We start from the raw sequence: 14,122 nt of genomic DNA, 5'->3' as shown, positions 1-14,122 counted from the left end.
GGACGTCAGCAGCCCCACTCCAGGCCCAGTGCCCAGCCAGAACCCTACGGTCGGAATTAAGCAGTTTGAGCCCACCGCAGACTTCAAGCCCTTCTTCGCCGCAAGCCCACGCCATCGAGGATGTGTGTGCCCAACATCGCCGCGAGTCTGACCTGGTGCGCGTGCTGGCTACGCCATCGCAGTGGGAATTTTTGGGAATCGAAAGGGAAAGGAAATCCCCGCCACTTTTAACATTTATAAAGGTCTTGCACTTTTGATCAATTTTATGCACCCCTGGTGAATACAAGTATTAATTACTTAGAAAAAAAAGTGTTTTAGAGGTTATTTCACTTTTGTTAAATTTTACATTACATAAAATTTCATCCAGCAAATGCTCTGTGCATTGCAAGCACTGTTATTGTTTATGTTCGATTTTCAATCTTGTAGGATGTTTCTAAAACATTGGTTGCAAAGGTACAGAGCGTCACTTCACCACTGCAAATCAGACACCTGTTAAATATTCAATGGCACAGCACTATTTTAATGCACATTTCACATCTAGTTAAACTTTATTGGGAGTTTTTGTATAACCACACAAAAGTCATGCAACTGTTTAATGGATTTAAGTGCGAGTCTGAATGATTTACTATTAACTTAAGCTTTTTTACTTAGTGCCACTAGATTGCAACTGCTTCAGGTAAACAAGGTAAATCAGGTATGCTCACACAGAATATTCTCATGAGACTTGCACATCTCATTTAAAGTTACTATAGCTTGTTGACAGGATTTTGAAAACAAGCATAATGATCCAGAACAAAGCCTTTCTTCGCACATATCTAGTGTGCTAGTATTGAAAATCAATGAACTGAGAATATATCTCCAATGAGCGTATCTAATGCTCACCTCCTCAGGATAGTCCCCCTGCAGTCTGAACTTCCGGGGCGTTTTGCTGCGTGCAAACTTGCAGCCATTGAAGTACATACTCCAGGAGCAACCAAACGAGAAAGAGGCACCGCAGGTCTCTGGGTCCAGACCCTGACACGCACAGGTACGACTAACAGGAGAGATGAAGAACATGAGGTAAGTTATGATGCAATAATATACAATATTATAGAACTTGTTGGTGATGCTATTATTCAACAGAAAATGACATATTATTTCAAGATATTAAAAATATTAGAAAGTCTTGAATTTGTTTTTGGGGTCTACTAGAATAGGGTTTCATGCTTGAATGTTAAAAAAACACATTATTTTTCACATTTTACATTAGTTTCTGTGTCTATGAAGCCCCTCCTTCCAAAAAGTGCAATGTGCTCTGATTGGTCGACCTCTTTGAGAGTGTTTTGGAAATGTCAGGCCCCTTACCATAATCACTACTAACTCAACCAGGCCTCAATAGTTTTTTTGCGTATGCCTTGGGTGGGAATTATTTAAATGTGGGATACTGTGACGTGTACTTTCCCAGAAGAAAAATCAAGATTACAATCGAGGCGTTTCAGGAAGTTCAGAAACAATGCTTAGTGATATAGAGAATAACTTCTTATGGAGAGGGCTTTGTAACTTGCATTCTCAAACAGCAAGAAAAACACACAAATTCTTTAGCTTTTATGACATGCAACTATACTAGCCAGTTTTTTTTAGCAGGGAATGTGCAGTTACAAAATGGTAATGAAGGAGTTGGTGTATGGCTTCAAGAAAAGTACTTGTGCTCCACAAACACTTCATCAAGAGCAACCTCCAAATGTTCGTTTGTATTTGTGTGTGAGGGAGTGGGTATGTGAATCATTCCCACACACTCTGTCCATATGTTACTTGTGACTCACTCCTCATTGAGGGCACAGCGGCGGCTAGTGGGCGAGCCATATTTGCAGAGAGTCTGTGTGAGCTCCTGGTACAGGCTGTCAGCCACACTGCGTGGGATCCCCTCCCAGGCCAGGATGAGAATGACTACCACTGCATTCTGACAGCAGTGACCAGCACGCTGCCGCACAAGACACAACAACTTCTCTTCCTCACTTCCTCTGCGTATGATCTGCAGAATTGAACACATGTGCAGACAGTATATGAAGGAACAGACATTTCAACAAGCTCTTCTTCATAATTCATATAGGCCACTCACCCACTTAGCGATTGGGCAACCCTGTGAGCTCCTCCCCTCTTTACCAGTATACACCACAACCTCCATGCGGACTGCATTGCCTTTCTCGCCATATCTGTGATGAGAACAGTGCATTGAGTTCTGTGTATGTTAAGCACTAAAACACAGGGGTTTTCAAACTTTTTATTGCAAAGGACCCCTAAATATGAAAAAAAATTATGATGAAATGCAAAAAAGAAGAGCAATCAGGAATTCAGTATGCAGATAGTAAGATGGGTTATACTATTTATAATATTTAGGGTTAGGGGTCTGAAACAAACTCTAACAAGAAAGTTTGAGAAATATCAATATAGTTTCATACTTTTGGATGCACATGTGATGGGAAATAGTATTGCCACAACATCAGACTGCAATAATTATAGCAGTTCAGTAGTAACCTCTCAACCTCTGTGGTGAGAAAGAATCACTCTATGGGCCCCTTGAACCCAGTTATGGGCTTCCTGTTTCAACTTCTAGAGAGCGTAAAAGTGTGTTTTCACTAAAACGCATCTGTGGTTGCAATCTATAGCTACATGTATACTTATCTGTCAATGTCAAACACATTACACAACAGGGTTACACAGTCAGTATGATTGTGTTGCCCTGTGCTAGAGTTATAGTTTTTAAATGATGCAAACACATTAGCTACATTTACTGTAAACGATTAATCACGATTAATCGAATCCAAAATAAAAGTTTGTGTTTACATAATATATGTGTGTGTTGTGTATAATTATTTTGTATATATAAATACACACACGTGCATGTATATATTTAAGAAAAATGTGTTATTTATATATAAAATAGTTCTATTTTTATATAAAATAAATCATATAAAAATATATATGCCGTATATAAATGCAAATATTTCTCAAATAGATACACGCATGTGTGTGTATTTATATACACAAAATAATTATACACAATACACACATATATTATGTAAACACAAACTTATATTTTGGATTCGATTAATCGCGATTAATCGTTTACAGCCCTAATTTACATGCAACCTAATAATCAGTCATTAACTTTTACTAATAGATCAACAAGGAAAGTCTGGTTATAATACATTTTCTTTGTAAAAGAAAACTGTTTTATAAAACATAACTTATCTGTAAAAACTACACTAATACTTAAACAATATAGATTAATATTAAATTATTATTATTATCATTACTTTTCAAATATTAAAATAATAATTTTAAAGTAAATATTAAGCAATAAATGTTTCTCCACATATTACAAAGTTTCCCAAAATTTTAAAATACAGTTTGTCAAAAATAGACTATGTAGAAAAAAAAATCATAAGAAAGATGGGAAATTTGACACATTTGACACACCCAAGATAAAAGGTAAACATGTTACAATTATACATTTAAAATAAATTCATGTATGTAAATATAAAATAATGCATTTAAATGAATGAAAAGTTTCACTGGAGCCAGTGAAAACATTATTGCATTTAAACATAGCAGTTGAGATCCACTTTACCTGTTCTCCATCATTTCTCTCACTGCTGCTACATCCGGGCCAGATCCAAGGTGAGTGTAGTACGGACCCTCCTCTTTCTCAATTATATGTTCTGTAGAGGAAAATTGTGGTCGTAGATGAATTGAAAGAACTTCTAGCAAACTTGTATTTCAAGTTATGATTTACACAAGTCACAGACTTACCCACACAGTCACAGGAGGGCAGCTCAGTGGATTGTTTAGAGGGGGTGTTGAGGAGATTCTTGGTTGGTGTGTCCAAAAACCTCATTGGAGACTCCAAAAAGTTGTTGAGCGTGTGCTTGGTGGGAGTCTGTTCTCCAGCGTACGCCTCGTCACCATTCTCCAAATGTCCACTGGGCGTGGACAACACCGTAACACCTCCAGACTTCTCCACTTTGTAAAATCCATTTTGATTCGTGTGCAAGTGCTGATGATCATTTAAGCCGTTTGCTTTACGGTACATGATCCCTGGGCTTTGCGGCAAGTCTTGACAGGGTTCACTGGCCATGGTTTGCTGAGGTTGTTGTTTAGCATCATGATTTAGCACATCGTAGTTTTTCGATACCTGAGAAATCATTTGTTGTTCACATTCATGCCTCGACCACTGGCTAGCACCAATATGGTCATTTGTATGACTGTGAAAGAGTCCGTTTGGTGGGAGTAAAGAATGACTTTGAGCTCCATGCTCGTATTTAAAGTGAAAGCCATTCTGCTTACTGGAACCTACAATGTCCAAATGCTCTTTTTTCAGAGAATTGTTGTAGTATAAGAGTTGCCTGTTCTCGTGATGAGCCTCAGCAATGTATTTTTTCAGGTCAATCTGAGCTTGTGGAAGAAACGGACTTCTCTTGTGCTGTAACCTCATCTTCTGCTGCGAAATGGCTTTCTGAATCGCGGCCTTGAGTGGGGTTTTCCTGTTGGGCGTCCTCTTGGCCAGTGGAATCCTACAATGATTGCCCTCAATTTCTGCAGCTTTCTTCTTCGACATCCTGGGTTTTGCTGGTGTCATTTTAGGTTTCTTTTGCTTTTTCACGTGCTGCCCTAAATAATTATGATTGTATTTCATTGTCTGAGTAGGCATACCTTTCGGGGGACTGTTTTCCGAGACTTGCATCTGCCTCGATTCAATCATGAACGCAAGCTGCACCAATTGAGCTGCAACTTCCTCCTCGTCCCTCTTTCTCGAGATGGGAGTCGCTTCTCCATGCTTGTACTTCTTAAAAGTGCCTTCTAACCTGTCTGCTTTACAAAGTGCTTGGCCGTTTCTTCGGTTTTCCGCGGTATATGATAGCTTTTCACATTCTGAGCTGGCCACCAGAAGATCCTTCAAGGAAAGTTTTCTGGGGGTAGAGGCACAGCGCTGACTTGGACTTTGGGTGAAGTTGTCCGGCAAGTTCAGAGGGCTGCGGATGACAGAAGTCTGGTGCAATGATGAACTGATTACCGAGACCTTGTTAGAGAAAACATCTGAAACTGGTTTAGCCTCTCGAAGAGGTACGTGGTTGCTTGAAGCGGAGTATGTAGACGTTTCTCGCCGAGCGTCCTGACTCAGGTTTTCTGTTTCAAAGGGCACTGTTTGTGGGGTAGCTGCCAATTGGGTCAAGGCCTCAATAGCTATAGCCTGATCAACGCTAATATTCCTATGCTGGACCAGAGATTGGACACTGGGTAAAGATAGTGCAATGTTATCATTCTGAGGAGGTTCTTCAGGACTTAGTCCTTGACTTAACTGACACTGATATGGTTCTTCTTTAGGCTCAGTTTTTAAACACATGTCTGAGGCCTGAGGTCCGAAAAACCTCTTCTCTAGACTTTTCCTATCTGTACCGGAGAAGCAGACCACAGCTGCTAGTGTAGATAAAGCATCCTCGTAGCACTCGCTAGATTCTAAGTGCTTTGAGTACTGGTCATCAATCTCAACCCATTGCTCCTCCAGTTTGATCTTCTTCAGAGGAACAGTCTGTTCTTGAACTGCCTCTGGTTCGTGACTTTTGTTATATGTAGATCTATGGAATATGGCATGTGGCTCAGTGGGATCCACATGTCTCTCAGTGTTTGGTTTCATGTTTTCAGCACCATTATGAAAGGTTGGAGAGATGGTGTGAGGGAGAAGTACATCAGTGGTCCTGGGATCCTTTCCAGGGGGTTCTGGTAACAAGCCATGCCCGAGAGGTGTGGAAACATCAGGTGGAACATTGTGTGTTAAGGATATGTAATGCGCCTCTTCCTCTGGTGCCGGACAGGTCTCTTCCATCTGCTCTGAGCTTGTGCCATTTACTGAGTTTGCCTCTGACTCAACCTGCAGTGGAAAAATATAGAGATGCTTCAGCATGTTTTGGCTGTGGTGTGAAGCAATACATACAGCAATTGGTCATTGCAACTTATGACAGCTGGTGCCACAGTGAGTCATCGGTCAGAACTTGGGGTGATTAAGCAATTACATAAAAAATGTCAAAAACAAAAGTTATTCATTATTACAATAAAAGAAACGCAAAAAAAAGAGTGCAAAAATTATTTTTTTCCCAAACCATGGCTTTACTTTACCCAAATATGCTGATAAAACTGTAATAATGATTTATATTTTAGACCTGATACGTCATATTTGTACACACAGAAAAGTAGCATGAAAGCCAAAGAAACCCCAAATTTACATCATTTTTTCATCTCTGCCAGTATGCCTTATGTGAATGTGTTGGTTGACAGCGGTTTGTGTTCATTCATAAGGTTCATCACGACATCCAATGTAAAACCAAACCTATGGAATACATGTACAGGTACATTTACACATTTGACACATGTTTTTATCTAAGCAAGTTAAGCAACTTATGTTGCATTAAAGATTAATTTACCAGTTCATGCATTCCATGGAAATCTATTAACCCATGATCTTCATCTAGCTATTGACAGCACTAATTGAAATATACCACAATGTGAACATTATTGGAAGCACTCATTATAGCCTCATAATTGTTTTTCCATACCTACCAGAGAGTAAAAAAGTGGCAATGAAGAGAAAGAAAAAAAAGCAGCACGTGAGTCTTCACAGCACGCCTGCCTTACTGTAACGCAAGTACCTCATATAACAATTTTACTACCAGCGTAAAGCAGTGTGCATAAGATGATTAAATACTTGCAGGAGTCAGTCAGTCACTTTGTGTGGAACTGTGGTCTTTTTTTGTATTTAGGCAAGTCAAATGTGTCTCTCAGTGCAGTGTGTAAATAATTTCAGCAGCAACAACAATGTAGTATTCAGGAAAACTCCTTCATATATCATTAACACTTATGCTAGGAGAGGGCTGATGCAATAGAGGGGTCGAAACAACAGTGAGGCAATATCTCGACAGCCGCTGCAACTGTTATTACTAGGGGGAATAGGAAGAGAATGGTAATCGGCTCCTCTGATGTTTCCATCTAGTACTGAAACAAAAGCGGTCACCGTCAGATGCTGAGTAAACTACTTTACAATAACAAAGTAGTTTGGACGGGGACTTAATAGGAGGCCTATGTGAATGTTTAGATCTTTTGCTTCCTGCAATGCAGAAGCCCACATTTTTGTTTTTATCAGCAACCTGCTCATGCCTGCTGATCATCTGAGGTTTAATTCAGAAGAACATGAGCAACACTTTAAACGCACAATGAAAATGAAACTCTACAGACATGAAGGCTGCAAATTAGATGTCGTTTGTTTGTGCAAATTCTGGGTAAACTTGCAAAGTAAACGACAGGAAAGACAGCACTGATAGACCCGAGCTCTTGAGTTTTCAGTCTTTTCCAGGAAAAGCTTGCAGTTTTGTAGATGGATGATAAAGATAGATGATATAGATACTGTAACAGCGTCAAAAGAGTTGAGCCAATTAATCTTATTTAACATAAAAATCAGTAGGCTAACTAATTACAGGTCAAATTAAATACGGTGATATCTTTTTTCCTTGTTGACTGGACAATGTAATATAAAAAGTGAGAATGTGCCATAGGGAGCTATCTATCTGTAATAACCTTGGCGAAATGTAATATTGCTTGATTAAAGCAGGAAGCCACTTGAGGCTGTGCGTCACAGTGATGTGTAAAGCGTGTAAACATGGTAAAAATCACTGTAATTCACTGCATTAGGTGGCTTATTGCAATCGCAATAAAATAAAAGACACCAATGTTCAATGAACAGTTAAAATTATATTTAAAATTTAAAATCGGAACATGCAGTCCGAGTAAAATTATCAGCAATTTACAAAGAAAAGCACTTTAGACACGGCTAATGAGAATTTAAAATGGAACTATTTGTTTTATAATGATTATAAATAATAAATAAAGTACATTTTTAAGGTTACCTAACAAAACTTTTTTACAGTGTACTGTAAATGTGTAATAAATCGTTTATTAAATTAAGTTTTATTAATAAATGTAGCAATTAAATTGCTTGTGGTTGAGGAGATTCCCCCCTTCTGTGTAAAGCGCTTTAAGGTCTCGAAAAAACGCTATATAAATGTAACAAATGAATTCTCATGGTAAATTTGATATCAGCTACTGATAAGGGTCCAGTACTCTCAACATATTTAATCTTTAAATCAACAGAAAATGTGAAAATTGCGTCTAGGCTTGATTATAAGCAGACCTACAACAAGCAACTGCTCAAATTACAGTATCATGGTAACACAACACTTTTATGTTTATAAATAAAGCAAGAAAGTATATCTAGAAAGCAAACCAATCTCTTGAGATGTCTGCATACTACTTCTAAATTCATATGGGTCGAAAACAACTGTAGATTACAACGTCCTGAAACAGTGCAAAATGTACTTTTTATTAAAAACATCATTAGACATTTAGAGGGACGGTTTGCTCATTCTCAGCACGTCAAACGTTAGTCTCTCACAGCAGTGCCTCTGCGGCTTTGTTCTTGATTTGTTGTGTCTGAAGCTTTGAAAACACAAAAAAGTCACACTTGACTTTGTCCCCTTTTCATTATAGTAACAGCTCCCCCAGACACACACACACACACACACCCCTAGCAACAGCACACGTACTGCCAAAATCCTAAGAAGCCTCCCTTAGGAAGCGTTACCAGGGAAAGTTAGCGCAGAAGGGGAGTTTCCAACCCAAACAGAGCGAGAGGAGGAGAGACCTGACAACCCCGCACATCTCACCCAAGAGCTTCACCACACGCTCATTCAAAAACACAAAACCAGAGAATAGCACGGAAGGTAGAAATATCACACGCCGCAAAATAACACCTTTTATCAAGTCTTTATCATTAAGCAGGTACCCGGAGAAGTTAACCATCATCCCGAAAGCCCGAACGTGCATCTTTATGCCAAGTTGCTCAGTTACGAACCCCCTCTGAACACATCAAAGGCCAGTAGTTTTGCTCAAACCGCTTTGAGTGCACTCTCTCACAGCGCCGAGCTCTCGCTGTTACGCGATTTCTAAAAACGACGCTTCCTTCCTGGAGCGCGTGTGTAGTTTCTCTGAAGTTATGAGGTTTCTTCATTCATACGCTGCTGCTTTCCTGTTTCAGAACTTCACTACGGAGGAAAAAAAACCTCACGGCGCAGGTGAACGCACACTCATGGCTGCGCCTTAAGCCAAGATAAACTCTTAAGACACTGATTTCAGATGCTGCATCAAAAGAACTGGAGGGCACAAAATTACCTGTGCCTAAAAACTTAAGGAAAACAAAACATAGAGGTCTATTACCTAAGAAACCTCGTTTTTATCCCAATGTTTGGAAATATCCTTGCACCCTACCTGAAACAAGAACCAAAGCATTAGCAGAGCCACATTACTGATGCAGCAATAACAACAAGAGCATAAACGCACACATACGAGCGCACAAAGCGTCCAACGCACACACTCTCCTCGGAGCATCTGTTTGAGACAATAGCCATTAAAAGCCGGTCTGGGGTTGTACCTTCTCATTCCTCAGAGGCAGACCCTCAATTTTGGGCAGCATAATCCTAAAAGGTAGCCATCTTGCCTCCCTCAGCTTCAGAAGAATAAGTGGCCGTAGTGGCAGATGCAGCGTGAGCAGCACAGGTTTGCATGATCAGTGCAGAGGACAGAAACCCGACGCATGCCTCTCGCAGACGCAGACAGCAGCCTGTCAGCCAATCGCGTAGGGACTCTAGCGGCTTGTAAATGTATCAGCCATGCCTAGACCCTCCTAAACAAAGGATCCCCTATGTGGTTTCTTACTCTACAAGTACGCACGAGGGAGAGCGTTAAGCTGTGGTTCGGACACTCACGACACCGGACTGGAGTTCAAAGCCAGTGGAGGAGGGAGGAAAAGGGGTCTTTGCAAGCAAACGCACTATTTTTAGAAGCACACAAAAGTTCCCAAAGAACATTACAGGAGGCATTTTGATCGTATTATATTACTGGTGCATTATCTGAAATAACTAAGTATCATTTATTTCTAAATATTATATCATTTTGAAATGGATTAATAATGAATATAAATAATACATAATCTAATTAAAACAGTTTTATTTACATAAATATTTACATTTTTATATTTATTTTAATTGTACGTTTTCCTTCCCACAATATTTTATGTAGAAAGACATTATAAATACAATACTTATGTTTAATATATTATTATTTATTATAATAAGTAAGGTATTTTGATTTCATTATATATATATATATATATATATATATATATATATATATATATATATATATAATAGCTACATCATTATTAATATATAATACATCATTATTAATATAAAAATATATATGATCATCTATAAATATAATAATAATCAAAAAAATAGTTCTGTATATTCTGTATATGTACTGTATATTTTTTTATATTCATTTATTTATAATTAAAGTTATCCCAATTACAAAATCAGAGCTGCAAACATCTTATTTATGTCTTAAATAACAAAATAAAATAAAAATCATACATAACCTGTTACATTTATGGGGCATTTAACTCTGTTCTAGCAATATAAAAAAAATAAAAATATAAAAAAACCTATAAAACAGCTTAGCCCATCCATGATGCAAAGCAACATGGATAACATGTTAAAGATAACACAAAGAGCAAAGCTTAAGTACATATGACTAAGCGTGGTGCCACACAGCTGTTTTTGTAAATGACGTCACGGCTACGCTCGTCACGCTCTTCTTTTTTCTGTGAGGATGTCAGACGCTTTAGGCAAGCAGTCGCGCTCTCTCTCTCCATGGAGACGCTTTTAGAGTGGATGTGACAGCGCAGCCGCAGACGCTCCACCGCTGCACTGCAGCTGTCACACCATGTACCGTTCAGCCCAGTCTGCAGGCACACACAAACATATGGCTGAGGAGGTCAGATGAGGACGAGGGAACGAAAGAGCTACTTTTAGCACGAGCGCATTGAATACAAACACCAGGGAGCTGACTAATACAAATGCAACTGTATTATTTTATATATATTAGATGTATTAGCGATTTATGCATGCATACGTACATACATTAGGTTTTATAATTACTTCTATATGAGTGTGTGTGTGCGCCTGAATGAAGCATTGTAGACAGTGCATTGTTTTACTGAAAAAGACAGTATCAGGTGTCTGTCTTGTTGAGTCAATATAAATGACTGTTTGTAGTAATTGAAGGTGGAAAGACGGGTTATATTTTGAATTAATGGCAGTTGAATGTTAAACTGGTCTGTCTGGATTACTTCGTTTCTATGAATGAGACCCATTCCTTTTTTACAATTAATAGCAACAGATCTACATTGATCACTACGCTTTTTCAAGGTTTTTACAAAGCAAAAACTGCTTTTATTTTATTTCATTTATTTTTAATCGGTCCATTTTCTAAAGGATTTTTGAGCGTGAATCCAGTCTATGTGTGTCTAAACTAAGACATTTCCACTAATCCTCACTCTAGATGAAACTTTACTCCAAAGCGTAACCTGGATAATAGACTGACCGTCTCTCTGTGAGCATGTGTCTAAAGCAGCCATCCATAATAAGTCTGCCTGCTGTGCCCTGTGATAGCTGAGTATTGTTGCAGCGCTTTGTCTAATAACAAGTGAGGTGGCTGATGGAAATCGGTTTGAGTCGTGCAGTGAGTCAGCTGCCTTGAGACAGTTTTCTTCACGCTTGCATCAACGGACAATGGAGTTGTGGTATTCTCATTGACAATGGACATAAAGGCTGAATCTGGTTAATATTCTGATGACTGCTGAAAGCTAGATAATAGTACAAGTGACAGTGCATTTTACATGTAAAATCAGTAGCCTTCTTGAGCCTCCTAGCATGTTTCATCATGTCCTACCCTTTGACAAATCATTTCCCTTACAAAAAAATCTGAGTTTGTAAAATTTTCTTAAAGGGCTAGTTCACCCAAAAACGTACATTTCATTTACTTTCTTTCCTGTCATTCCAAACCTGTACAGTGATCACAGCGGTCTCTATCCACTTTCATTAGATGGAAAAGAGCAACTTGGACATTCTGCTTAATTTCTCCTTTTATGTTCCACAGATGAAAGAAAGTCATATAGGTTTGGAACGACATGAGGCGGGTAATAAGTAAATTATGACAGAACTTGCATTTTTGGCTTAACAACACTTCCAGGAACTCCCCCCTTCTTGGTCTTCCCTCACGTGTACCTGATTTTGCAGAAACTTGTCCATATGGTGAGCTTTTAAAAGCTGCCCAGCCCTCATTAGTCACAAGCAGCCCATCTATAAAGTGCTGGCAAACAAGCCCTACGCCACTGCAATGTTTTTCATCTTTTGGAGAAAAATCTGCATAAGCCTCAAACCTACTGTCATAGTTAGTTCAATTGCAGTCAATTTAATGAAAAATGTCAATTAAAAAATATATATATTTCTGAAATAAAATGATTTGTTTCTGAATTAAAACATTTTCAAATACTGACTGGTAATGATTCAACTACCGATTTGGTAATGACACCTATTTTAAGGTCATGTAAAAACCTAAAATCATAATCAAATAAAACTTCTTTGGAAAATCTCTATTTTTTTTAATGATGGTATGATGGTAATGACAGCAGCACTGAGAACAACAACAACACACTAGATCCATCCATCCATCCATCCATCCATCCATCCATCCATCCATCCATCCATCTATCTATCTATCTATCTATCTATCTATCTATCTATCTATCTATCTATCTATCTATCTATCTATCTATCTATCTATCTATCTATCATGTATCTATCTATCTATGTATCTATGTATCTATCTATCTATCTATCTATCTATCTATCTATCTATCTATCTATCTATCTATCTATCTATCTATCTATCTATCTATCTATCTATCTATCTATCGTAGGTCTGGGTAAGGGACATGACCAGTAAACAGAATAAAAAGCTTAAAATGTACCTTTCCTCAAATTAAAATGACATGTATTTGTTTATTTAAAAGCATTTTTTTGGTCAATTCAAGCTCATAATAGGGAGCAAAAAGTTTCCCCTAATTAAAGAATCACCAATATATGGTGATTATAATGGTGGAAAGCATGACTCCATGCTTGGATATATCCCTAAAGTCATACACGTGAAATTAACCCCAGACGACAGGAAAAGTCAGGCTGTGCATGAGGCGAGAATCCTAATCCCCTCTAAAAGGCACCAAGAAGCAATAAAACAATGTATTTATTGAGCGAATACAATCCTTCATTCAATGATCCCTGGAGCCGGCTAATATGCACTGTTTATTATGCAGTGCGAGAAAGCCTTGGAAAGTGTGTTCTCTTAATAAATTCACATAATGGTCAAGAAAAAGCTCAATTCTGGCCATCAAAGTAGTCAACTTGCTGCCCGCATACATCCTATACAATCAGTTTTTGAATGTAATGCAAAGTGTTATGCATTTCTGCATACGAGACAACAGAAAATATGTAAAACATCTCATTCAGAGCGGATAGTTTTGTTCCCCAAGATTTCCTCAGTCAGGAGGGAAGTGTGTCTGAACACAGGAAGACTAACTGGTGGTTTGCTCTGCACTCAGATAACAAGGGAAAAAACAGAGGGAGAGCCGACAAAGTCCAGCAAGGACACTTTAACAAATGGACTTGACTCCTGTAAATACAAATGTAACACAAGGATAGTTGCCCGATCACCATCAGTGTGCTTGTGTCATGACTTCATTTTAAGCTATGATGATTCATATCACAAACTAAAACCTGTCCAGCTCTCAGGGAAGGATTAGCCTGAGTGAATAGTCTAAGAACACCTGGGACTCCTCAAAAGAAACTGCATGATTCAATCCATTCGCTCGCTCAGAGGGCTGACATTGAAATTTAAATCACTATTCAACTGTAAAGTTGTGAGGAGTGAGGAGAAATTTTCCAGTACTACAATACTCCTCCATGGCAACTAATATGGTAGTGTAAAACGGTTTAAGACTTCCCGTTTTCAGACATTAATCTTAGGTTTGCTTGGATGTGATGAGATATTTTGAGATGAGACCTGCTGATTGCTTTATATAGCTTGGACTTGAACAAGTTTACTAAAATCTGCTTATATATAGAAGGTGCACATAAGACTA

The 14,122-nt window shown here is 38.4% G+C and overlaps 1 protein-coding gene across 2 annotated transcripts in view; it reads right to left on the bottom strand.

The window, feature by feature from the left end:
• tet1 (tet methylcytosine dioxygenase 1) overlaps positions 1 to 14,122 on the bottom strand; it is a 38,213-nt gene that overhangs the window by 7,545 nt on the left and 16,546 nt on the right. For both annotated transcript variants that reach the window (XM_079635406.1, XM_079635407.1), the window contains 5 exons: positions 3,793 to 5,908; positions 3,611 to 3,701; positions 2,099 to 2,192; positions 1,803 to 2,011; positions 883 to 1,033 (listed from right to left, as the gene is read on the bottom strand). In XM_079635406.1, the coding sequence (XP_079491532.1) occupies positions 883 to 1,033; positions 1,803 to 2,011; positions 2,099 to 2,192; positions 3,611 to 3,701; positions 3,793 to 5,908 (2,661 nt within the window). The remainder of the gene's footprint in view (positions 1 to 882; positions 1,034 to 1,802; positions 2,012 to 2,098; positions 2,193 to 3,610; positions 3,702 to 3,792; positions 5,909 to 14,122) is intronic.

This window comes from Phoxinus phoxinus, assembly GCF_949152265.1.
Source record: "Phoxinus phoxinus genome assembly, chromosome: 14".
In the NCBI taxonomy this organism is placed as follows: Eukaryota; Metazoa; Chordata; class Actinopteri; order Cypriniformes; family Leuciscidae; genus Phoxinus; species Phoxinus phoxinus.
This window is presented reverse-complemented; position numbering and strand designations above follow the sequence as displayed.